This window comes from Cyclopterus lumpus, chromosome 17 (genome assembly GCF_009769545.1).
Source record: "Cyclopterus lumpus isolate fCycLum1 chromosome 17, fCycLum1.pri, whole genome shotgun sequence".
Taxonomy (NCBI): domain Eukaryota; kingdom Metazoa; phylum Chordata; class Actinopteri; order Perciformes; family Cyclopteridae; genus Cyclopterus; species Cyclopterus lumpus.
In genome coordinates, this window is record NC_046982.1 from 18,001,382 (window position 1) to 18,025,489 (window position 24,108).

A 24,108-nucleotide genomic window follows, 5' to 3' on the forward strand; every position below is an offset into this window, starting at 1 on the left:
GTAACCAAGGTCAGGATCAGCATATCTCACCCGAAGCACTTTAAGCAGATCAGCAGGCGGTTTCCTGGCGGCTAATAAGTCATTACCAGTAACTAGGCGTCAGTATTTATGAGCCACTCATGGTAGAATCTGTAGAAAAAAAGAACTGCAGAGGAAACGGGAGTTGTGTTCCAAGCCTGAGGGGTGTCAGGCCGGCTCTCCGGCGCCCTCCTCTGGCCGAAAGCTAAAACGGCCCTAACTATCTGATGAAACCTTTACAAGGGGGAAGATAACTCACGGGTCCCTTTCAGCGAATTAACGTGACGACTGCTGCAGACTAGCTCTTTAATGAACACTACTACAGCGAGGAGGGGTCAGCGCCAGTGATCCGAACAGAGAAGCGATGAGGAAAGCTCTTTCTGTCGCTCCAGATCACAGGAGGTGATTCTCACCCCCCCCCCCCCCCCCCCCCCCCCCCCTCCCATTCCTGCAGGGAAGGAAGAAGGCTGGCAGCACAGGACTGGCAGCAGGCTGCACTGATGCAACATGGCCACCAGAGGGCAGTGGAGGCCTTTTTGTATGAATCCTCTTCTCTCAGCGTCATAACGGTCAAAGTTTGAAGAGTTTTTCTGTGAGGATCCCAGAGGTAAACTCACATGAAGTCCACGTTGGTATTAAGTTTACTGGATGAAACTGCGTTCGGCAAAACGTTTAGCGAGAGAAATATCACAGATGCCACAGGGGAGGGAGAGATGAACAGAGGGAAGATAATAGATAGAGGGAGGAGGAAGAGGAGAGGGAGGAGGAAGAGGGGGGGCTAATCTCATTATCACACACACACACACACTAGATCTGTTGTGAGCCGCTGTAATCCTCAAACTCCTGTTGACTCCTCAAACATTGTCTTTGTCTCCGCCTGACACTTTTCCCACCACAATTAAGATAAAAAGCCCAAAGCCAGCCCAGTAAACCCCCCCTCCTCCTCCTCCTCCTCCTCCTCCTCCTCCTCCTCCTCCTCCTCCTCCTCCTCCTCCTCCTCCTCCTCCTCCTCCTCCTCCTCCTCCTCCTCCTCCTCCTCCTCCTCCTCCTCCTCCTCCTCCTCCTCCTCCTCCTCCTCACACACGCACACAAAAAGTCTCCATTGCCAATTAGGATTTTCACATTTGGACCTCTCAATCCACAGAATTACACAAACGCTTGAAACTCATTCACCCGATTCTGGAACCGTGACGCAAGTAAGCGATCAGCATTTAAAGGTGGACACTAACAGGAAACTTTACACCCCCGCCCACACACACAAAATAAGGTCTTAAAACGGCCCCAAAATCGCCGTCTCAGGACATGCTGGTTGGGTATGTAATGTCTGTCAGCTCTCTCAAGTATGGAGAGGAACCATCTTTCCGTTCTCAAAACCTCTCACGCTTTCAGCTCAACACCCCCGGATAGAAAAACCCTGTTATTTCAGATCCGTCCATATTTAGTCGCCTCGCTGGAAGCTCCCGGTGCCGGAGGTGCATGAGCTGGCACTGCTGCTGGGGAGCCCTGCACTAATACTAGCTGTTGCTATCGGGTGAATGACCCAGCTATGTTTATTTATTTATATTTATATTTATATATAAGTTCAGAAATGTAGATCATCTTCCAGTATATAAATGATCATCTGGCCAGTATTATAACCTGAGACGTAAACTCACCAACATTTCTCTGACACAAGACTCATCGTCCGGAACCTTCTCGCAAAAGTCGAGCAGAAGAAATGTGAACGTCTCACAGCTTCATCTCCCCTTGACCATTTAAGGCCATGTGGAGCTCAGAGGTGTTGTGGGTTCTCTGGTCCCATGCATGGGGGGGCGCGAAGACCACAGAAGGAGATGATGGCCTGCGGACGTTACCTCACTGCTAACCGGTGCGCTTATGGCCGCCGTGGTCCAGGCGAAGCAGGAAAACAAGATGCACGACGAGTGTGGACAAGCTTCCTTTACATGCATTAAGTATATGCACACACACACACGTGTAATCATGACTCAGGGGTTTGTGTGGGTGATCATTACTCAAGGTGAAACGCTGAGTGCTAAAGCCTGCGTGAGTAACCACCTGCAAAAACACTCTGAATGTATCTGGATATCTTGATCAACATGTGGCGTTTTGATTTTCCGCCCTCAAAACTTTACGTCTATTTTCCCCTGAAGGAAACGTCAAGGAAACCTCGGGTCTTTATGCACACGGCTTATTCAGGAACATCTTAATCGGTCAAATCTCTTGTGTACGTATGTGTGTGTGTGTGTGTGTGTGTGTGTGTGTGTGTGTGTGTGTGTTTGAATCCCTTTCATGCATCGGTGCAGTCGCCACAGCAACCGACGGCAACAAGGGGGACACCGTTGCACATCCTCTTCACTCGCGTTGGAAGGAGCTCCTGTTGCAGAGCACGAGAAGGGAAGCTGTTGGAACGCGACCAGCCAAGAAAAAAAACACTTATTGAACGTGTTTAAACACACGCAGCCATTTCAGAAACGATTTTTTGTTTTAGCCCCAAACGATAAAATTATTTCCAAAGATCGAGAGACGAGAAAGGAGGAGAGGGCTTGTTCGGGCAAAAAGAAAAAAAAAGTTCACCCTGCAAGTCAACGGTGAGCAAATGTAGCATCGTAAATCTTATAATGCTGTGACATTCAGATGCAATTACTCTGACGCAAGAAGCCCTGCGTATCGTTTCACAACAAAGCTCCAAATTGTTGCGTGACGGGTGCGAGACGAGGGCGAATAGGAGCTTCGGGGTGACGATGACAAACAGAAATAAGTGAACGGTCAGTGAATCACATGTCATCATAACACAAGATTCCTTTAAAGAAAACAGGTGAGCTGGTCAATGGGACCGTTTTGGTCGGTTGACATCCTGCATCATCAGGACCGACGTCGGGGAAGTATATGTGTGTGGGGGGGGGGGGGGGAGACAAACCCCGGAGGCTGATAGGAGTTTACACGTTGATGCTCCTGATGTGTGCGTTCATGTTCTTTCAAGGAGCTCACGAAGAAAACCACCGATATCATTACTATCCTCATTAATAATAGACTTGCATATCCACCGCGTGTTATGAATGACGACCGATCACTTCTTTTCAATGGACTTCGCGAACGAGCAAAGTGCACGGATATGTCGGATGAAACCGCAGCAGTTACAACGGCTTTTGACCGGCTTCTCAAAATCGGGGGGGGGGGGGGAGACCCTGCTGCTACCATGGTTACCAAATCCATAATTCCCAGTTGGTGTTGATATTGTAAACTTGGGAAAACATGGACGCCCGCAGCAAACTGGATGTCTGTTTGGCAAAGCATCTCCAGCTTTACTGTTATATATCATTACATATTGAATATCTTTGGGTTTTGGTTCATACCAACTGTACCGGATATATTTTTGTAATGGGCGTATACACACACACACACACACACACACACACACACACACACACACACACACACACACACACCATATCTAGCGTCTGCCAGCCTCTCAGAGAGACGTTTCTGTGTCACCCGGCCGAGTCTGCTATAAAGTTGTCATCTTGTTCTCATTAAGAGGCTGGAGAGAGGGGAGAAGGAAGGGGGGGAGGGGGGGAGCCTGGAATAAATGAGGTCATCACTAACGCTCACTCAGGAAGATGTTTGGGCCGGAGGAGGGGGTTCGGTCCCTTCATCGGGGAAGGGGGGACAGTTACATTTGATTAGAAATTGTCTGGATTCACTTTAAATCTGCCCAAATGTCTTTTGACCGGGCAGGAAGTAGGCAGGAAGTAGGCAGGAAGTGACGCGTTAGCCATTTCGCAGCAGTCTGAAGAACGGAGGGTCATTTGAGAACGACATTATACACGTCCAAAGTGGGAGGAGCTTGTTTTTATTTATTTATTTTTCTACATTTATTTGTTTCTTCTTTGTCCATCCCAAACATGTTGCTGGTGGACCGCTTCCACCCGGGGAACCGGGATGAACCAATATCCTCCTCACAGCAGCGCCGGAGAGGAGGCCCGCGCGGCCGCGTTCCCTTTCTAAAGTTAGAACCGTGCCGTTTAGGCCCATGTGGCATCAAACAACGGCCTCCCGAATACACCACCATGGCAGTTCAAAATAAACTAATCTAGACCAAGCAGGGGAGGACAACCCCCCCCAAAAAAGGAGTGCTCCATTCACGAGGTAGAGCAACATAAAGCAAGAGACTTCAAGTGTTAAGTGAGGAGAAGACAAAAGTCAGAAGAGCACATAGAAGCCAGTTTTGCTGATTGTGACGCATCAAATATATAATAATAATAATCTCCATATTCTGCATCAGTCAGCGTCTGTAAATATTGAGGCTACAGGCAGGATTCAGTTTCGCAGCATCTCTGTGAAAAATAAAATAAAAATCAATATTAGCTACAGAACGCAACGGTCCAAATGAAGAGACGCAAGATCGTTCCCTGTAAACACTTCAGTGGGTTTTTATATGGCCGTCAGCTAAAACAGACTCCATACTGTAAGTGAGGAGGAGGAGGAGGACGAGGTCCGGCGGCTCGTCTGGGATGCAACTTCTCACCCTGTGCATGCTGGGAGCTGCACTCTCTTCTTCCCCCCCCCCCCCTTTTCTCCTGTGGTCTGATGGAGGCGGAGGATTATTTTCCAGCGAAAGTCTGCCGCCAAGTGTTGAAAGGATGTAATTGCCCTCATCTGCTACGACTTAAATACGGATTCCGATTGCGGTTTTATACGACGGCGCAAGAAAATCTCGATTTGCAGCTTGTTCCAGAGCAACGTGCGGCCGAGGGATTAGAGCAGAACCTCACAGCGCCAAAAAGGATCACGGGAATATCTTCGCTTCGAATTGTTCCAGATATTTTGGGAAGGGGGGGTGGAGGGATGACAGTTAAAAACACAAAGAGTGAATAAACACAAGTAAATATCCCTTGAAATCATCAAACCTTCTTCTGCTCTGGAAGAAGAGAACCTCAAAGAAAGCAGCTGCGTCAGTGAATAACGCGCCGTTATTCAGCAGCGTGACAGGTGAGACACTTCACCCGACGGAGACCACAGAGATCAGATCACTCCGCCCCACGGGGCCCCACACACACACACAAATATGTGACTGGCAGCCCGGCTGTCTGTTGACGGTCCGCGACACGACAGAAGGAGTTGTTTTAAGAAACTCCTCTGGGTTTATGTAACCTTACGGCCTCTCCTGTCTGCATGTCTGTCTCCTGCATGTCTGCCTGTCTGCATGTCTGCCTGTCTGTCTGTCTGTCTGTGACGCTGCGAGACGCGTCTATATTGAGCTCGGACCAGGATATCGCCCGGATCAAGGGAAAACAAGGGGAAGAAAAAAAAAAAGGAAGAAAAAAAAAAAACATGAGGCATCCAACTGCAAACCAAAAGCCAAATATGATGAGCTGCAACAGCGGCACACCGTCCGTCGCACACCCGGGCACCACGCTGACCGGGGTCAGACCTGGCAGTGATGGAGTAGCAGCGGGCGCAGCTGTGCGGCACACCCTGACACTGACACTGACACACTGACACACACACACACACACACAGTCGGGCACAGCCCAGTTGCCAACATTTGAGGGTCGTGTCATCGCTGCAGGAGGATGTGTAGGGACGAGCATGTCACCGGACACCTGGGGTATGTCGGTGTGCGTGCATGTGTGTGTATGTGTGTGTGTGTCTGTGTGTGTGTGTGTGTAATTGAGCTGGAAAGTGTGTGCACATTTGCGAGGGAGTAGCTGGTACAAACTGCTCCTACGGCCCCTTAGACTTTAGACAACATAAGATAAATACACGTACAAAAGGTGTAAAAAGTGTACCTGCAAATGTTTATTGATCGAGGGAACGTGTCAGAGGAAGTAATCCGTATCAGTGTGATAATGTAAAAAAATATCCTTTTCAGAACTAACTTCTCACTATTTTCGATTCAGAGGGATCCCTTATTGTGTGAATACATCCACTATTTTGAAAAATGGGATGAAAAAAGTATGAAAAATAAGTATCTGTTCACTGGCTGCTGCTATGGTTACCTGCAGTCTTATACACCCAATGCACTGATTTAGTAGCTTGGTGAGAGTTCGGATCAGAACTACATTCAAGCGATACTGTTGGATACCAGCCGGCCAATCGGAGACAAGTATTATCATTACATTGGTGTCGGCACGATCGCCACAAATTGAGCTAGCGCAGATCCAGGTGCCAAAAAAGTGGATTCCTCCTAGTGGCCGAGGTTAGTAGAGGTCAGGCTCCTGCTGCTCGCTTAGTGTGAAAGGTGTGGGGGAGGTGAGGGAGGAGGGAAAGGAAAGGAAAGGAAAGGAAGAAGGGAAGGAAGGATGATCAACAGATGGAAAGATGGCATCTGGTAAAACATTCGGTAAGCAGACACTTTTCCTGGCATGGATGGTACACTACGCAAAAACACACGCACACAATTGTGTGCCTATAACTTTCACAGATGCAGCCCCCCTTCCACACACCCACCCACCCACACACACACACCAAAAGCGCTAAAAATACATGTACAGAGTACACATGTATTCCCCTCAGTGAAGGCAACATGCAGCCGACGTGTTTCATTCCAGTGTGGGCTAATAAAAGTGTCCCTGTGTGTGTGGTGGTGGTGGGGGGGTGGGGGGTGGGGGGTGGGGGCTTTAAAAAGAGCTCCTGTGGAATGGCAGAGATGAGTCACAGCTGCCAGGAGACCACCAGTCATGCTTAGTGGCACACAGAGTCGATCGCTCACTCGTCTGTTATCAACTCCTTCATGACTCCTTCATGGCTCCTTCATCGCTGCTTGCTTGCTTCCTTCCTTCCTCCCTCCCTCCCTCCCTCCCTCCCTCCCTCCCTCCCTTCCTCTCTTCCTTCCTTCCTTCCTTCCTTCTCCCTTCCTTCTCCCTTCCTTCCTTCCTTCCTTCTTTCTCCGGCCACGTCTACACCGTTCCGTCTGCTTGAGACTTCCATCTACAAGAATGCAGTTTTTGGACGTGACGTCACACATATTGGCTGATGCCAAGCACCGATCAGAGACTGGCGTGTTAAAAAGTCCAGTTCCCTCCACCTCATATTGAAGTTAAAGACACACCCTTCAAACAACTGCATTCATTCAAGTTTCTTCCCAAAAAGCAAGGACCCTGAACGCATCGTGATGTTGACTCTACGCAGCGCCCCGTTAAACCCATTAGCCCCGTTAAACCTGTTATGCAGCTGGTCATTCTAACCTGCTCTCCTCCTGCAGGCTTCAGTGTAGCATTAGCAACATTTAGCCACAGGTTCCCGTTTGCACACGTGCAGTACAGTTGTTGTTATTGTTGTTTCTGTGTGGCGTAAATGAGTTGATAAATCACATGATAGCGTGAGATGAGATCGTTGCATTTTAGGCTGGAACACAACTCTGAATATCGTTTTGCCATCTGTGACAAAGAGATTAAATAATTAAATAAATAAAAGTCAAACAACTGCCAAGTACAGCAGTTGAGTTACTTTGTCCCTCCATCTCCCTCTTTGTCTGCACCCTCTCTTCCTGCTGCTTCTAGACACACACACGCTTTCAAGACAAATCACATTAATTCAGTGCAATTCTAATTTAATTAGTTTTTTGCTGGACACGATAAAAGAAAAGTCGTGGCTTAATTCGATTCCCCCAGAACAGCAGCTGTGTCGAACGTCACCCGACAACACCGACCGCCATCAGAAGGTAACCGAGGTCAGGGGTCGGCACTCAAACAAATAGAAATGAGAGATAGCAGAGGAACCACATTGTGTTGCTTCAGACATCTCGCTGCTGATGGAAACCTTTCACTGGCTGCCACTCTGCATGACACACTTTTTTTTTTCTAAATGGACATCCCAGTGGAAAACGCCTGCAGGGACGGGGAGAGAATGATGCACGTGTGACACACACACACACACACACGAGTTAAAAGAGAGCGTGCCGGCCACCCAATGTGTTTAACCTTTAAGCTCAATTCTAAAAAGAGTTGTATTTCACATAAAAAATCTTGGAACGTTTCTCCAAAAATAAACCTCACCTCGATAAATATGGGATGAGATTTCTGTCCAGCTGAAAGACGTTCAGTGTCACAGAGAATCGTTTAATGTTGCGTCATCAGGCAGAAGAAGCGTCTCCTCCAAGTAGCTTCTGATGATGACGACTACTTATTCCTGCCAGTTTTTGACCACAAATGTTAAGTCATTTTTATATTACTACTTTTGGATCTACAACCCGTCGTAAAAGACTTAAAATACCAGCAATTATTCACGTTCATGAAGACGACAAGTTTGGGAATCGGCATTCACTTCCTGTTCGCCGACAAGCTCAATATCTGTGGGTGGTATAGAGGCATCGGTATTACACCGAGTCTGTTCCACAACAAAGTCAAAGTTCCTGGTAGTAACTTTGACTTTGTTCACTCATGTCGGAAGTGATTGCTTGATGGAACGTGTACTTAGACAACCGTCTTTCGAGGGAATCTCCTGACATGTTTGACAGAAGTAGAGAGAATGTGACCCTGTGACCTCCCTCCCGGCTGTCAGTCAGCTTCACGTGCATTGCAGTCCTTTAGACATCCACGGATCAAAGACGGTAAACGGCGCCATGAATGAAACCTGACCCACGGATAAGAGCCGCTCTGGTACGCTAGAAAACTCTCTTATCCGATTGGTCAGGAAGCACTTCCTGTGCAACAGGAACAGAAAACAGCTTTACTGCGAGTTTTAACACCAAAATTACCACAAATTATTTCCCAAGGTCACGTGCAGGCCTCGGTGCCTGCACGTGACCTTGCATTCTGGACTTTATGCGTCCGCTTTAGCAGAACACAAACCGTCATCCCGGTGAAGGCAGGCAAACGCTTCCTTTTCTTCTGTGTCGTCAGCGTCAACAAGGAGCTCAGGCTCTGAAGCTACAGGAGTGTGATGTGAAATATATATACCAGCGTCCCTTGAGACCCTCCGCGCGTCACTCACCCTGTCTTTGTCGTCGGCCACATCGCAGAGAACGTCGTCCAGGTCGAGGATGCCGCCGTCGCCGTGCTCCACCCGATGGACCTGCAGCCAGTAACTGGAATCCTGGGGGGGAAAAACACAGGCGGGAGAAGAAAGATTTTTTAATGAGCACTCGTCAAAAACAGACATAACGTGATAATGAGGGGTGGAAAATAAACCTTTTTTTTTTAACGCCAGAGCAGCTCAGAAAATAATAGTCAGTATTAGGATTGATTAAAGGGTTTTAGAACATCTTGACAGGTGGCAGCGACGAGAATAAACACAAAATGTGAATAAAAGCTGAAATCGGACACGCGTCCCCGCCTGTACGAACTTCAAAACAAGCGATTATGCACAACAATTATTTTGTCATTGTTGGCACATCAATGAAGGACACACACTGGGGGGCCGGGGGGGTGGGGAATCCCAGCTACTGTACAACAGTCTAATTTCTTGTAAAACGTTTTGACATGAATAACAACTCGCAAAAGGTCACGTCGGATTAGCAGAAGAGGGGAGGTGAAGAAAAGTAGTAAAGGGAGAGAAGGGGGGTGGGACCAGGGGCAATTATGTAACCCTATGCGTACAATATTACAGCTCAAAGTGCTTCACACACACACACACACACACACACACACACACAGCTTTATGATAAATGGGCCGTAAAAAGGTTGCTTTCATCACAGTAAACACGCACTCGTAAATGTGAACTGGAGACGCTGGGGCGAGAACGTCGGCATGCACACAAACATAAAATGCGTACGCAATGAAAACCCCGCAGACAGAAGAGTGTAGAGTGAACATATTAGTATGAGTCTGTAAAAAAAATAAAAAATAAAACGTGTGTGGGCATCGACTGACAAAGTAATGAGTCGAGGCGTGACTGCTTTGGCCCTGAGGGTCACAGCCTCATCACCCACTTGTACAGTTTCAAGCCCACTGCTGCACATCAGAGAGGGATAAAGACACGATGCAGCGCTTCAACTCGCCAAATAACTCGGGGTGAAGAAACGGCAGAAAATATTTCACATATTTCACAGGGGGGGCTCTCGACACGCCAGATTACCACACATGTGCGTACAAGTACATATGTGCATGTCTTTAAGTCGTCCTTCAATGTTTCCAACGAGCAACGTCCACGCAAAACAAAGAAGGTAAAAGATGTGCAAAAGTGTGAATTAGTTTTTTCAGCTACAAGAGGAGGAGGAACGAGAGGATGCGGCAGCAAGAGAGGAGAGAGAGAAAGGTCGATTAGTATTTTCTGAGAGTCGTTTCCTGTCGGCCACGTACGCCGACTGTCACACCGCCGTGACAGATGCCGACGTCCGTGACAACCTGTCACTCTGTGTAACTCCCCCACCCCCCCAGACGTGGACACCCTGTCGATTCCAGCTGATGGAGCTCACAGACAGATCCCAAGCCTCTCTTTGGAGACACGTTTGCATTTTGTACTTTTTCTCTCTCTCTCTTCTCTTCTCTTTCTAGGCATTTCCAGACCCATCAAAGCGAAGCTGTAAAGTTGTGATCTGACCCAGAAACGCAGGAGGTGGCCAATGTTCACCGGATCGGCATCCGTGAACAAATCACTGCGGACGAATGTGTGTTTTTAATTCAATACAGCCTAAAAACAATACAGCTTTTTTTGGTTTTGACTGACGGAAAATCTCCTGGAAATCTTTTTATTTCTACATGATGAAATGAAAAAAATAATATATATATATATATATATATATATATATATATATATATATATATATATATATATATGTGTGTGTGTGTGTATGTGTGCACTATAATCAAACTTTTGTATGCGTCACATGCGCCCTGAGACATCCGAACGGAGCCTTAAACCACCGAGCACTCAAACCGCAACACGTGAGGCTCCCAAACCGGAGACCCGAGGACTGGTGTGATGCTATACAGTGTGTGTGTGTGTGTAGACTTCTTATGTGTTGTGGTTGCCTTTATCAAGTGCATATCGTGTGTGTGTGTGTCTGTTGGGACTGGGCAGGGCCGGCCACATCAAAGACTGTGTAGAATGTTGTGTGGTGTTAGTGTGTCATCTGGTTGAAAATAGCTCACAGCTAAATGTCCCGGTGCCAAATAGTAAACAAGGTTATAGCATGACACACACACACACACACACACACACACACATACACAGATACAAACAAAACTACCTTGTCTCGGCATTACGTAACAGACAGCAAAAACCTGCTGCGATGCAACAGCACCATAAAATGAAAGGTTTTGTGCATCATGTATTTATTTTTCCGAAACAGTTTTTAGTGACGTAAGGGGCCGATCCCACCGAGTCCCATCGCGCCCGCGAAAACCATTGTTTTCTTGAGGTTTGCAACCATCAGTGTGCATTTGCAAAACAGGAAGCAGAATATGCCCAAACAAGGAAGTAGACAACCAACAGTCCAGAACTCAAAAAGCATTTTTTTTCAAAAATCAAAGCAGGCGCACGGTTGTCCGGCACGACAGTCCGAATCTATCGTGGCAACACGGATTCTGATCATTTCCATGCAGCCTCAGAGGTTCAGCTGGGGGACTTTGGGGGGGGAAACAAAACAAACACCAAAAATGTCTCTGGAAGATTTAGGTCCACTGTCGGATGAGAGCGACTGTGAAGCTGGAAAGAACCTGAGCTACGGTGACGGCGACGACAACGATGACGGCGACGGCGACGGCTACGGCGACGGTGACGACTCCATTTTGCTGGGGCTCTTCTGCCTGCACAGCAGTCTGATGAGCTTTGAATTCATCTACAACAACAATAGAATCATGGACATGCAGGTAGGCCAGCTAACGATGATATAAATGGACCTATATGTTGCGTATTCTTTCAAGGAATCCACTCTTAACGCCTTCAAATGGATCTCCTACAGCAGCACATGGGGGAAGAGGAATGGCAGAGCCTCGACTCGGACGTCGACGACTCAGAATGGAGTCTCATCCAGGACTACATTGACGGTCTTGTTGGAGACTTGTTCTCCGTGAATTTCTCCCCGTCAGCTTCCGCCGCAGCGCACAGCGACGGATCGAGCTCCGAGTCGGAGGAGTTGGAGCCGAGCAGCGTCGGGGACGGGACGAGCTCCGAGTCGGAGGAGTCGGAGCAGAGCAGCGTCGGGGACGTTGTCCCGCCGGATGAAGAGGAGGTCACCACGTCCTCCTCCAGTTCGTCCGATGACACACAGGTTGATGACTGAGCGACGGCGACTGAAGGACGACGCCCGCTCTTTTCGACCTGGGAAGTAATCTCATAAACAACTGAATTGATTTTGCTTTGTGGAAAATTGTTTTGTATTTTAGTGGAAGGCGTCAGCCAAACATGATTGCTGCTAAACAGCTGAAGGATTTCTCATTTCGAGGCGTTTGAAGCTCTTCTCAGGTGGCTGTGTTGAGACGTTGTTATAATGTGGCACTGAAGATGCTAATTATGTGCGGTTTGCTTCACCTATCATTGTGCACATTCATGAGAATCAATTAATTGTTTAAAAAATTTCTTTTTTAAAAAGCAAGGGTTAAATCCAGGTAGATTTGATATCTCAACTAAAGAGATCAAGGACCTCAAAGGGACCTGGTGGAAGTCCGATTCGATTCAACCATAGACTGCATATAAGAAGTGGGTACAGTCCTCGTGGCGTCCCCCGTTGGTTTCGTGCACTGTCGCTTTGAAGCCTCGATTTCAGTGTTGGCCGGACGCCATCTTGGCTATTTTGCAACCAGTACGACTCTGGTAGGGTAGCAACCTGTCAATCACCTTGTAGCCCCGCGCTAAACAATACCCCGCTTTATGGTCTATTTGACTCTAAATGGAGCATCATGCTGTATTGAAGAAGACATGAAGCTAGAGATTGAGACCATAAACTCATGTTTACTGAGGTAATGAATCAAGAGAGAAGTGGAGTCATTTTCTCATAGACTTCAATACAACCAGAGGAGTCGCCCCCTGCTGGTCAGTAAAGAGAATGCAGCTTTAACACACAAAGCATAGACACCCATACATTCAATATGCTTCTTTTTGCAACCGGAGGAGTTTGTTTTTCTCCCTTTCTTTTCCCCGTCTCCCCCTCTTCCCCCTCCCTCCTTGTCCTTATAAAACTTTAACATCGTCCTACTCCTGACACACATTAGCGCTCGTTTCATGTGATAAACTGCTGCAGCGCATCGCTCCTCTCTGGGAATGCTTCGCCGATCCACCCGGCTCCATGAATAAAAACCCTGCGGCGCCGCTTCTACACGCGGGTTCACAGCAGATCAAACAGCATTTCTTGTTCACTCGCAAGTTGTCACTCTCCCACTGCTTAAAATAATAATAATATTTTGCTGCAGCCTTCGGAGTGTGGTTAGTATGAATGGTGCAGCAAGAAAGAGAAGAAAAAAAACACATGGAACATCTGAAAGAATAATTAAGTGATTGTAGATTTAGGACTTAGAGCAGGGAGGGTTTATATTTTACACCAAGGCGGGAGGAGGAAGTCACTTAAAAGGGAATGAGATGGTGGAAGCTGCTAAAAGTAAGACAAAGTGACAGTTATCTTGTGGCGATTAAAAAATAAACACCAAGAGACACACTCTAATACAATCACATGCTTCATCCTCACAGCAGGCAGCCCTAATGAACAATGGATTAAGAGCAGACGGTAGGCTTGTTGTCGCTTCATGTCAAGGGGGTGTGCGTGCACAACGTTTTATTGCAGTACTTGGGAGGAAATGGGGAAATCACTTCCTGATGCTTTGCCGATCTCTCTTTTGTTATGTTTGGTTGTCGACGACATACCAATGCACTGATGCAGAGAACCCAGTGCCGTGGTCCCTTTCAAAACTAAAGTTATCTTAGGGCAAAATGCTTACTTCAGAAATAAATACGTGAGCTAAACTTGCAAATTAAATATTTTTGATTTAAATATCACTAATGCAAAAAGAAGAACAAATATGCATGAGGTGCAAAACTGGGTTTTATGCTGGGTCAATAGTTTCCAGCTTCTCAGAGTGTTTAAAAAAAAAAAAAAAAACAAAGGTGTTGAATGCTGGAATGGATAGGAAGGAGAGAAAAGGAAGAGAACCCTCCCTGGATAAATACAGCTCAACTACTACTTGTTACCTCAAGTCGGGTGTTTAAAAAGAGGCGATAACTTAATGCAGCGCTGCACCTGACCTCCGCTGCAAGGTCGTGGCAAGGCTGAAAGTAAGGCACAAAAAGACGCCGTCATTGAAGCGCAGAGGACACTATTTAAAGTTCTGACACTTTGGTGGATATATTGATCTTTAAAAAAGGTGCTACAGGCATTATTAATACTTTCATGACAAAGTATTGTTCGGCTTTATTGAAGAATATCACTACAACACTTTTGAGGCCAGCTGTCGCAATAACCTTTTTGTTACTGGTCCACAGACGGCATAGAAGAAGTGGATGTAGTGGACAGTAGTACTGCGATTTTGCCGTCGCCATCTTGGATTAGCGCTTATTCTGTGTTGTATTTAACCGCGTGCATCTATTGAAAAACAATAATAATAGCCAAAAAATAAAGCTCATAATAGAGATACATGAAGTAATATGCAAACAACGTGGGGGGTAACAGCGCATATCATACTGTTGATCAAATAATAATACTAATCGCTGCAGGGGGGATTCTATCACCATGACAGCCCAATATGTGTGTTTGTCATATGTGTCAGCATTTACATGAACGACTGCCCGATTCAAGTGCCAAACATTCCTCTCCATGTTAGTGCCGAGTGGAATCCAAGAGCCGGGACTGATGCCAGAATTAACCAGCACCCCGTCCTGCTGAGCCGGGCAGGACCGTGTGTGTGTGTGTGTGTGTGTGTGTGTGTGTGTGTGTGTGTGTGTGTGTGTGTGTGTGTGTGTGTGTGTGTGTGTGTGTGTGTGAAGGCTGTGGTCCTTAGTTACAAGTATTCAGTGTGGATGGGACAGAGGTTTTAACGAAGGAGACCCAAATACAGACGAAGAGGAGAGGAGGAGGCTGCATCCTAGAGTCCTCCTCCTCCTCCTCCTCCTCCTCCTCAAACACTAGGAGAGAAAATGCCTTTGGCATCAAAAAATAAAAATGAAAGAAATGGAAAAGAAACTCAGCGAAGTCCTGCTAAGAACTTTTTTAAATTATTATTATTATGCCATTTTTAATAATCAAGACACTCTGGTCAATTACAGAAAGATGAATCTTCTCCAGCATTCAATCGGTCCGTGCTTCACCCTTTTGTGTCCCATCGACGCCACTAATCATGCGGCCGCGGTCTCGGAAAAGCACGCAAGCGGAGGAGGGGGAAGAAAACCCCAGAGACCGAAACCAGAGAGAAGCAAGCGGCCCCCCCGAATGGCATCAGGTCGAGCGCTCGGAACAATGTCGCCATTCAGAGACGGACGCGTATCTGATCGAAACAGGCAGCCGCTTGACAGTTTAACTGCGCTCTAAAAATAGTCCAAATTTACACCGCCTGCGAGCCGACATTAAAACCGAGGTACGATTAATCAGCAGAAAAAACAAAGAGGGTCTTGACTTTCAGCTTTTGAGAGAGAACCACCGTTTGCATTCAGGGAGTTTCCATCTTTTTGCAACACATCATAAAAGTGCCATCTGAACTCAGGACAATAACAAACATGCACACATCGCCGAGTCATCATAGATGAGTGTCTTCATGGAGGTAGCTTAGTGGAGGCATTTAGGATCAACAGGTGAACACATTGTTCGCCGCCACGACCTTCACACAGGTTGAATGTTAACTAAAAATCAATCCGATCAATAGGGAAGCTGGTGTTTTCCCACCAAACGCTAGTTACAAAGAGATAAGAGCGAAGAGGGCTGAGGGAGAATCGGACTGCCTAGCTTTACTTTCTTTATTTTCTTCAGTTTACCAGTTTCCTCCTATATTATAATCTAAATAATATATCTATAGTATTTACCTTAATCTTGCCTCTTTAAACTATTTGGCAACAAACTGTATAAAGCCACATGCAAGCTCATCATATTTTCACTTTTCCAAAAAAAAAAAAAAAAAAAAAACTGTACATATGGAGTCACGTCTTTATTGCGATGCGTTAAACGGGTGCTCAAAATCCAGAGCGTACATCTATTGCCTCCACGCGGCTCTTCAAAATGGCGGCGGCTGGCCGCTCAAGGGTGCTCATCATATCGAGCACCCTTAACAAAAAAGGTATCTAGGACGTCTGTTTTTGTAATAGCAATCCCGGAAAACCAGAGGACACATGTCCTCCGTAATGTCTCTCTTTCACAAAAAGGAGACCTAACGAGCCAAGTGTTACTGTATTGGTACAGGTCTACCTTGAACCTGCACGTCAATTAGAGGCACAGATACAGAGCAGCTGCCGGTAAACCTTCGACGAGCTTTTTCCGCCCATGAAGTTGCATCATCGCCGCGGGACACCTAAATGTCGTTCTTCGGGCCGTCGGCGATTCGCATGGTAATAGCTGTTGGATTCATGCGGTGCATTGAAGAGGAAACTCAACAGGCCCCCCCCCGGCACAGTGCTCAGAGAAGTCCCCATGCTTAAATAAATCGGGCTATATTTGGCTCTTCCGCGGGTTAGAACGCAACCATCTAATCTCGCAACGTTCACAAATGAAGGCCTTCTCATCAGAGCGAATCGTCACTTTCATTCCATTAGGCCCGCAGATAAAAGGCCCGAACACGTAACCGTAAACCACCTCTGACTCTGCTTTCCACGGAGCTAAGTGTTCTTTGGCTGCAGCTAAAAATCATAAACCGGGTCAATGCTGCTGTGGTCTAGTGACGGTTTTTAGCGTTTTTGGAGCAGCAGGTGAGACGCGGTCTTTCCGCCGTCACGGCATCACAGCATTTGTTCATGGTATTTGGGAAAAAGCTTCACAGTGACAGCAACCAGTGAGCATTAAGAGAGACTAAATTAGACTTGTTAGAAACGTCAGACGTGAATTTAAGACAGCTTTACTTTATGGACAGAATGTATTCCTCTTTGCGTGGACAATCCTTTCAGTCAGAAGAGGAAATCGCAGCAAATGCTAAAAATGCTATTGAAAGCCATCCTCTTAAATGCAAAATCCGGCCACAAAACGCCAACAGCCTCATTTGAGTCTCCTGGTGCACGGAGAGGATTGGTGTCGAGTTTGGTTTCTTAAAATAAATTTAAAAAACGGGCCGGTAAATTGAAGACACACGTCGGAGTGGCGTCTACGGTTACACCAGCCGCCAACCCTCCGGCCCAACTGCTCTTGATCCTTCAACAACGAGAAGGGATCAGAATCAAGTCGGAGTTGGGGTAAAACAAAATTCAAAATGATCCGGGCGACTCCTAAGACAGCTTTTCCTAAAAAGGCAAAGCTCAGACCGGGCAACAGTCCACATTTGCCTGAGTCGATGAATACCTCGAAAAGGAGGCCTAAGAACTTTTGCCGCGGAACAAAAACTTCAATTGTAAAAGGTGCTTTGACAAATTGCTGTCAGACAATTTGAGGTTTCAGCATTTTGAGGTCAGACTTAAGAAACACGTCCATGCATGACGGAGGGACATTGAAAGGAGAGAGCGGAAGCAAGAGAGCTGAGAAAGAAAGAAAAATAATCTCTCTCCTCGCAGGGTTACTGAAGGGTCTGAGCCAGGAGACAAGAGGAAGCTTTATCCTTTTATCGATCTTTACGTAGCTGGAGGGAAACCAAGAAAGAACAACAGATAAAAAGAGATGGAGACAAAGAGCAAAGCCCGGACGAGTCGGAGGCGACCGCTACAGGTGTGTCGGAAACTAGCGATCCGGAGTTTCGGGCAGAGAGTCAACACGGTGTCAACACAGAATTTCATTGACAGTTTTCAATAAACTTGACCACTTGGCCTGCAGAAATGTCACTTTAATAGAGAGTTTCTTCATTTGTTTTCTCGCCCTCATCGGTCCCCGACTGCTCGCCGTCGTCAACAGCTTGAAAATGTCGGCTGCTCTTTTTGCTTTTTCTTTTCTGGCCGCTGCACGGTTCACTCGCAAGTTTGTTCACCCTCAACTGCACTTGGACAGCAAACAAGGATCAGAAACGGATCGGGCTTTACAGTGGCAAAAAAATATAGGCATGAGTGCGTCTGTAAAAAGATGGCCGTGTAAGTAACGTTAGACAGAGCACCAAAAAGGTCAACGTTCAAACATACCTGCGCCCGCCCGGCTCGACCCCACTACGAGTCTTCTTCTTGTGAGCATGGTGGTGTTTCCGCATCTCATCCGCACCTCAACCAACACCCTGATCCTCCGATCTTGTGCTCCCTGAACCCGTGTGCGGACGCGTGGGAACATTTTATGCGCGCAAAAAACACGTTGTCCGCTGTCCGGCTCTTGAAAGAGACCTGAAAGAGGACACACGCAGCAACACAATCACCCGCTCTCTTGCATTGGAGACGGCGTGTATCAGATTGTCGCCGTATCGCTGGTTATCGATACTGCGGCAGGGCAACGAGAAGCAGTGGGCCATATGATTTTATATGGCGTTTTTTTTGGGGGGCGGAAACATTCAGTGCTGGACGGGTGGAGTTTGTAAATGCAGGACGAGTCATTTTGGACAGTCTGCAAAGGATTTGCGCGACGGTTTACTGGAATGTTCTGCACCGGACGCAACGCAGCGTGTCAATGCAATCAACCGCATCCATCTGCTAATTCAACCAGAGGCAACGAAGCACCAGGATTTGCAGATTGCATTCGATTGCGGCCCGACCAGTCGGGTTACAAAACACTGTCACTTGAGGCACTTCCTATGGCGCTCGTCTGGTTTGTGGAGGAATGTGACAGAAGGATATCCCGTCTGTCGAGAGGCGGAAGTCTCACAGACAAAACATCAGGCCGCTTCCAGGAAATCCAGGGTTCTCCTTTCCGGAGCGACACGTTTCATGCATTACTTCCTGTTTTTGTTTTTTTTGTTTTTTTAAAAAGACCACGTGGTGAACGCCTTCAGGCCTACAGCTGTTGCACAAGAGATTCCTGGTGATTAAAAAAAGCTTTTATGGATCCCATCACTTTTAACAGTGCGATAACTAACTTGATAAGAACACAGCAATGCATTGATAAACAAAACACCAATGACGTACATAAGAATTCAATAATTGCGGCATTAATGACTTCACTGAACCACTGGATGACTGGGGGGGGGGGGGGGCAACCAAAAAGACTCCTCTTGTGAGCCTTGCCACAAGCGTATTGCAAAAATAGGTACAAATTAGGTTTGTTTGTTTACTTGCCATTGTGCAGTGTGAATGCTTTGAGTAAACTTGTTGCTGCCAACACAGGACACAAACCACCCCAAAAACTAATTAAGAGGGCAATAAAGTGATACAAAAGAAAAATTATGAAAAAGATAAGATGCTGAAAAGATAAGCCACTCAAAGAAAGACGAGTCTGATCAAGCAAAAACCACAAACACCTTTTTCGTCTCAGCTTCTCAAATGTTAGTTGTCGTGTTCAGCGCAGCCCGGTACCTCCACAATTGCATGACATTTTATTGATTAAACCAGAAAAGCAACATTTCTAGCCGTACCGATTTGCATTCATGTGTCTTGTCACAATGCGTCCAGAAGGCAGCTCAGCACAGCTGTGTCCGTGTGTGGAGAAACTGCCTCGAACAAACACCTCGAACCTCTTAATCTCTGCAAACGCAGCCTCTCACTTGGCTTTGTTCTCGGCCGATGGAAGCTCGGCCAAGACGAGCTCTGCTCCTCTCAAACAGGGACGCATCCCCCTCCCTCCCCCATTGGATGACAAACACCAAACCGCAGCCATGGAGACGGACTGACATCATTCCTCGGGGGTCACTCGGCGTGCTCGCCTCGGCCAATCGGGGGATGCAGTGAGAGGAGGAAACGGTCGCCTCCGAGACGGCTGTTTATACACAAGAGGCCCACGGAGAGAGAAGTCGACAGCAGTGAAGCCCAATTCGTGAAGATTAAAAAGAAAAGATGACAAAGAAAGATGGGATTGAGTGAGAGGCAGAACATGTAACGCTGGTTAGAGATAAAAAGAAAAAAAAACATACTGTAAAAGGAAAGAGAAAGGAGGGGGGGCGACACTTCAAACCCTCTCCTCTGAGAACAAGTGGCAATACCAGTCGAAGTGGTAAAAAAAATTACGCCGTTGACGATGAGATCAGAACCCGTTCTTCAATCACAAGCAGCCTCGGGGGGCAATAAATATAATAAATACTTGCATGTATTTCAACGAACAGTATATGCAACAGTTGGCTTTTGCACAATTGGGATAAAAGGTGTCAGTGGCGCTCAGAATAACAGGAAAGTGTCAGTGCAGCCGTGCTTCATCATTGCATAGCAGTTACTATCAATTGTAACATGCTGGTGCGTGCATGTTGCTAATTAAAAAAATGTTATTGGACGATATCCTGTCCCAGAAATAATTGCGATTAACACTCGAACAGCATGTCCCGAGATCTTGGCCCTGTAAAGGTGTTGTTTTCAGTCTCCACTGGATGTGCAGTCGATTGTTGTTTTTAGTCGTCCAGACCGGTTCCGTTGTGAGCTTCAACCAAACGGCTCTTTGACATCTGTCCTCTCAAGACAAACCACACACACCTCCCTCTTAAGGGTTCTGACGAAGCGCGACACATGCTCACATATACACATGGAAAACCTCTCTCTTTTAAAGTGGCCGCAGAAAGCCGCCGTCGCTTCGCACTCCCATCAGGTCCAAACATGTCGGTGAACCGAAGCCGCCTGCACAAACCTCGGCCGTCCTCCCTCCCCACCCCAGATGAAAAGCCGGCTTTAAGGAGCTGAGTCACGGCCAATTCAATGGCTCCTCCCATGAGAGCGTCTCAATCCCCGAATGTCACCAGTCTCTGATATATAAAAAAATATATATATAAAAATAAACACGACTTGCGCACATACCCCTCCTGATCCAGTTATGACGCCGAATGTTATCCAGGGGATTGGGAGATGTTGTACAAGAGGATTTGCGGAGGCAGAAGTAGTGGGAACAGTTGGTCAATGGGCAGACAGCGGTGCATGGGATTATTTTGTAAAACATGGACATGGACATGGACACACACACACACACACGCACAGAGGCAGAACTCGGTCTGCCAGCGTCATGCGACAGCACGGAGGAATAACTGCCAGCGACCTTCAGCCGTATCAGATTACAGCTCAGCAAATGGAAAAAGGCAAAAAAATAAAGAGGCTTATTTGTCGTGGGCTGAGATACGTCCTATTATGCATAACTGCAACAGCAGAGCGAGGCAGAGGAGGTCGGCCCAAACAAAGTGCCACCGCCGCGCCAGAGGAGTTCTGCAGGAGAGGAGCGGAACGCAAACATTTTTTCAGATAAAAAATAAATAAAAATAAGTAAGTCTAGTTTCTTGTATACAAGCTGCTAGAACCATTAAAAGCATCTGTATCTTACATAATTATCATAAATAAATCGACAATTCCAACGTTTGGCGCGGAGCAGCAGAGTCGAGGTGTGGCGTTCGGGGGCCAACATGAGCCGACTTCTACGGGGACTGGAGAGGCCTGTGCAGACAGGGAACGGGGACAGGCGGGTCCAGACAGGCACAAAAGCACAACAGTCCATCATTGCGTAACGCTCATGGATACACTTCGAAACGGAAGGGGAACTCTCGACAGCGAGAATGAACATCTCGCTTTTAAAGTGGATTGAAAAAGGGTAGATGGAGAGACTTTAAAAATAATTTAAAAAAGAGCGAGTCCATGCGTCTGGCAGGCAACGTGTTAAAATGCAACAGCTGGCATGTGTCCGCCGACAGACTCGAGACACCTCACTCCTACCCGATTAGTCATCTCTGTGTTAGTGGTGTAACCAAGAACCACATGATCTCAGAAGAGTCTCTCCCCCGTGAGAGACCAACAGCTGGAAAAGATGCTAAACATTTGTTTTTAGAAGAAAAAAAAAAAGATGTTCTTCAACCCGGAGAGAAAATTAAAATACAACTTATGGGACGGGGTTCATCTGGAAAACTGGAACCTGTTTGGGGCCCTACGAATAATTACATAGTTCTGTTTCAGTCACTGCAGGACAAATTAAACACTCGCCATTGATTAATTGCATTTTGGATCATTCGGGGTCTGCATTTCATTTGAATTGTTGAATGGAATAAATATTGCCTCGCCAACACTCACAACCAAGAGACGCAAGTACGGATGCTTTTAAAATCAAAAAGAAGCGGAGGAACCGTTTTCTTCAAAGCTCACAGGCCCACGAGAGAGAGAGAGAGAGAGAGAGAGAGAGAGAGAGAGAGAGAGAGAGAGAGAGCGACACGTATTTAAAGAAGTGGGTTGTGACGACGGTGGGAGAGGTAATCGAGCTGGGATGAGGAGATGGACGATGTGGGCAGAAGGGAGGTTGGAGCACCAGGAGATACAGATTGCAGTCATTACCTCCTCCTAGACTCTGGAGAGAAACATGTGGGGGGTGGGCGAGATAGTTTTCATTTGGCTCCGATGAAATCTCAGTCATAACCTCGGAAGTACGCAAGACCACATCTGGCCTTTGGCTGCAAAGCCAGTCGTGGTTGTAATGCTTCTCTGGAGACACGTGGTGACGGAAGATACACAACAACATGGGCTTTAGAGCCACTGCAGTAGTCTTCCATCTTCTCTTTAAAATACCTTCATCTACATCTAAAATGTGATAGTTGAACATGTTCTTGAATATGCAACAAAAAGGATAACAAAAAGATATATATTGTTGTGTTTTTTTTACTAGTCTAAAGGATTATGTGAAAGCTTAAAGAAAGAATTCTGATTTGCTCTTAATGCAAACGGAGGACTATTTTTGTGTGTGTGTGTGTGTGTGTGTGTGTGTGTGTGAGAGAGAGAGAGAAGTTGGCAAAGTGGTATACATGCATAAATATGCACACCGACAGTATGTGCACCCTGTTTAGCCTCCGCAAGTCCCACCGCTGGTGATGTAAGAGGATAAACTGCAGGGTCAGGGACTGTCTGGTGCAGTGAGACAACAGACGTGGATATACATGCAGAAAACTTCCTGTTTTCCCAAAGCAGCCCAAGAAGTGTCTCAAAACACGTGGAACAAAAACACCAGTTGTAATGCGTTCTTCTTGTTGTAAAAAAGCCTGGAATATGCCACCATTCAAGGGCCCTTCTTGTTTGTGTATGCACTGATTGGATATGGCTTTTTGGTTTCCACAACATGATATATTTCAGACTAGTGGAAATACGACATCCACATTTAGGTGTTTGACTACTTTGTCTGTTTGCGACTGAAAAAAATGTGCAATACAAAAAAAAAGCAGGTATAAAACTGAGGAAATAACCTTATTCACCTTTAGTGTCTTCAAGATGTATGCAATCCAAAACGACAATTCAATATCTGTGAAAATAAACCCTTACATCTCGAGTCAACAAAATGAAAACAAGAATCTTGAGCGTGGATTTCTGTTCTGGAAAATGTATGAAAATGTGCACATTTTTATCATGATAATGCTTAACTTGTGTTCTCCAAACATGACATTGCCTTTAATGCAAGTTGTAAAATGCCTTACCGCATTCACTTTAACATAAAATAACTCCCCTGCATGAGATCTCAACTTTCATGTCAAAATCCATCCCAGCCCATCTTTGTACGTCGGCAATAGCGGAATAATCCTCTCTGAAAATAGGGAGTGAAACAAAAAAAATAAAATAATTCATGTTGCTGTTTATAGAGAACCAGCTGGACCATCTTTGGCAGGAGAGAGTCTTTTTCCATCCACGGAGTCTGGCTGGTGAAGATAGAGGTATTTGCAGCATCTCGGTCTCTGAGCCAAGCTTTCACAAAGCCTGGCTGGACTCTGGGTTTGACTGAGCTTTACGGCATTTCGGGAGGAAACCAGTTGACCAGTCCTTCAAAAACCAAAAAACGTCCCCGATATTCATTAGATAAAGACCGAACATTGTTTTTAGTTCCTTTTTCTAAATAGCAAGACCAGTTGCCACTTAACCAACTATTTAGCTTTTCTCTACAAAACGCAACCGGAGCCCGTCCTCGAGTGAAAAGATTCTCAGGTGTCTAATCAACAGATTTACAGTTTCAAAGAATCACATCTGGATCAATCAATGATCCGCGATGAGTGTGGCCGGAAAAGCCTGATCAGGATCTCAAAAAGTTATAT

At 46.4% G+C, this 24,108-nt stretch overlaps 1 protein-coding gene across 6 annotated transcripts in view; it reads right to left on the reverse strand.

Annotated features, from left to right (window-relative positions):
* Positions 1-24,108, reverse strand: part of LOC117746238 (partitioning defective 3 homolog) — a 181,566-nt gene that overhangs the window by 146,069 nt on the left and 11,389 nt on the right. For all 6 annotated transcript variants that reach the window (XM_034555254.1, XM_034555253.1, XM_034555252.1 and 3 more), the window contains exon 2: positions 8,953-9,054. In XM_034555254.1, the coding sequence (XP_034411145.1) occupies positions 8,953-9,054 (102 nt within the window). The remainder of the gene's footprint in view (positions 1-8,952; positions 9,055-24,108) is intronic.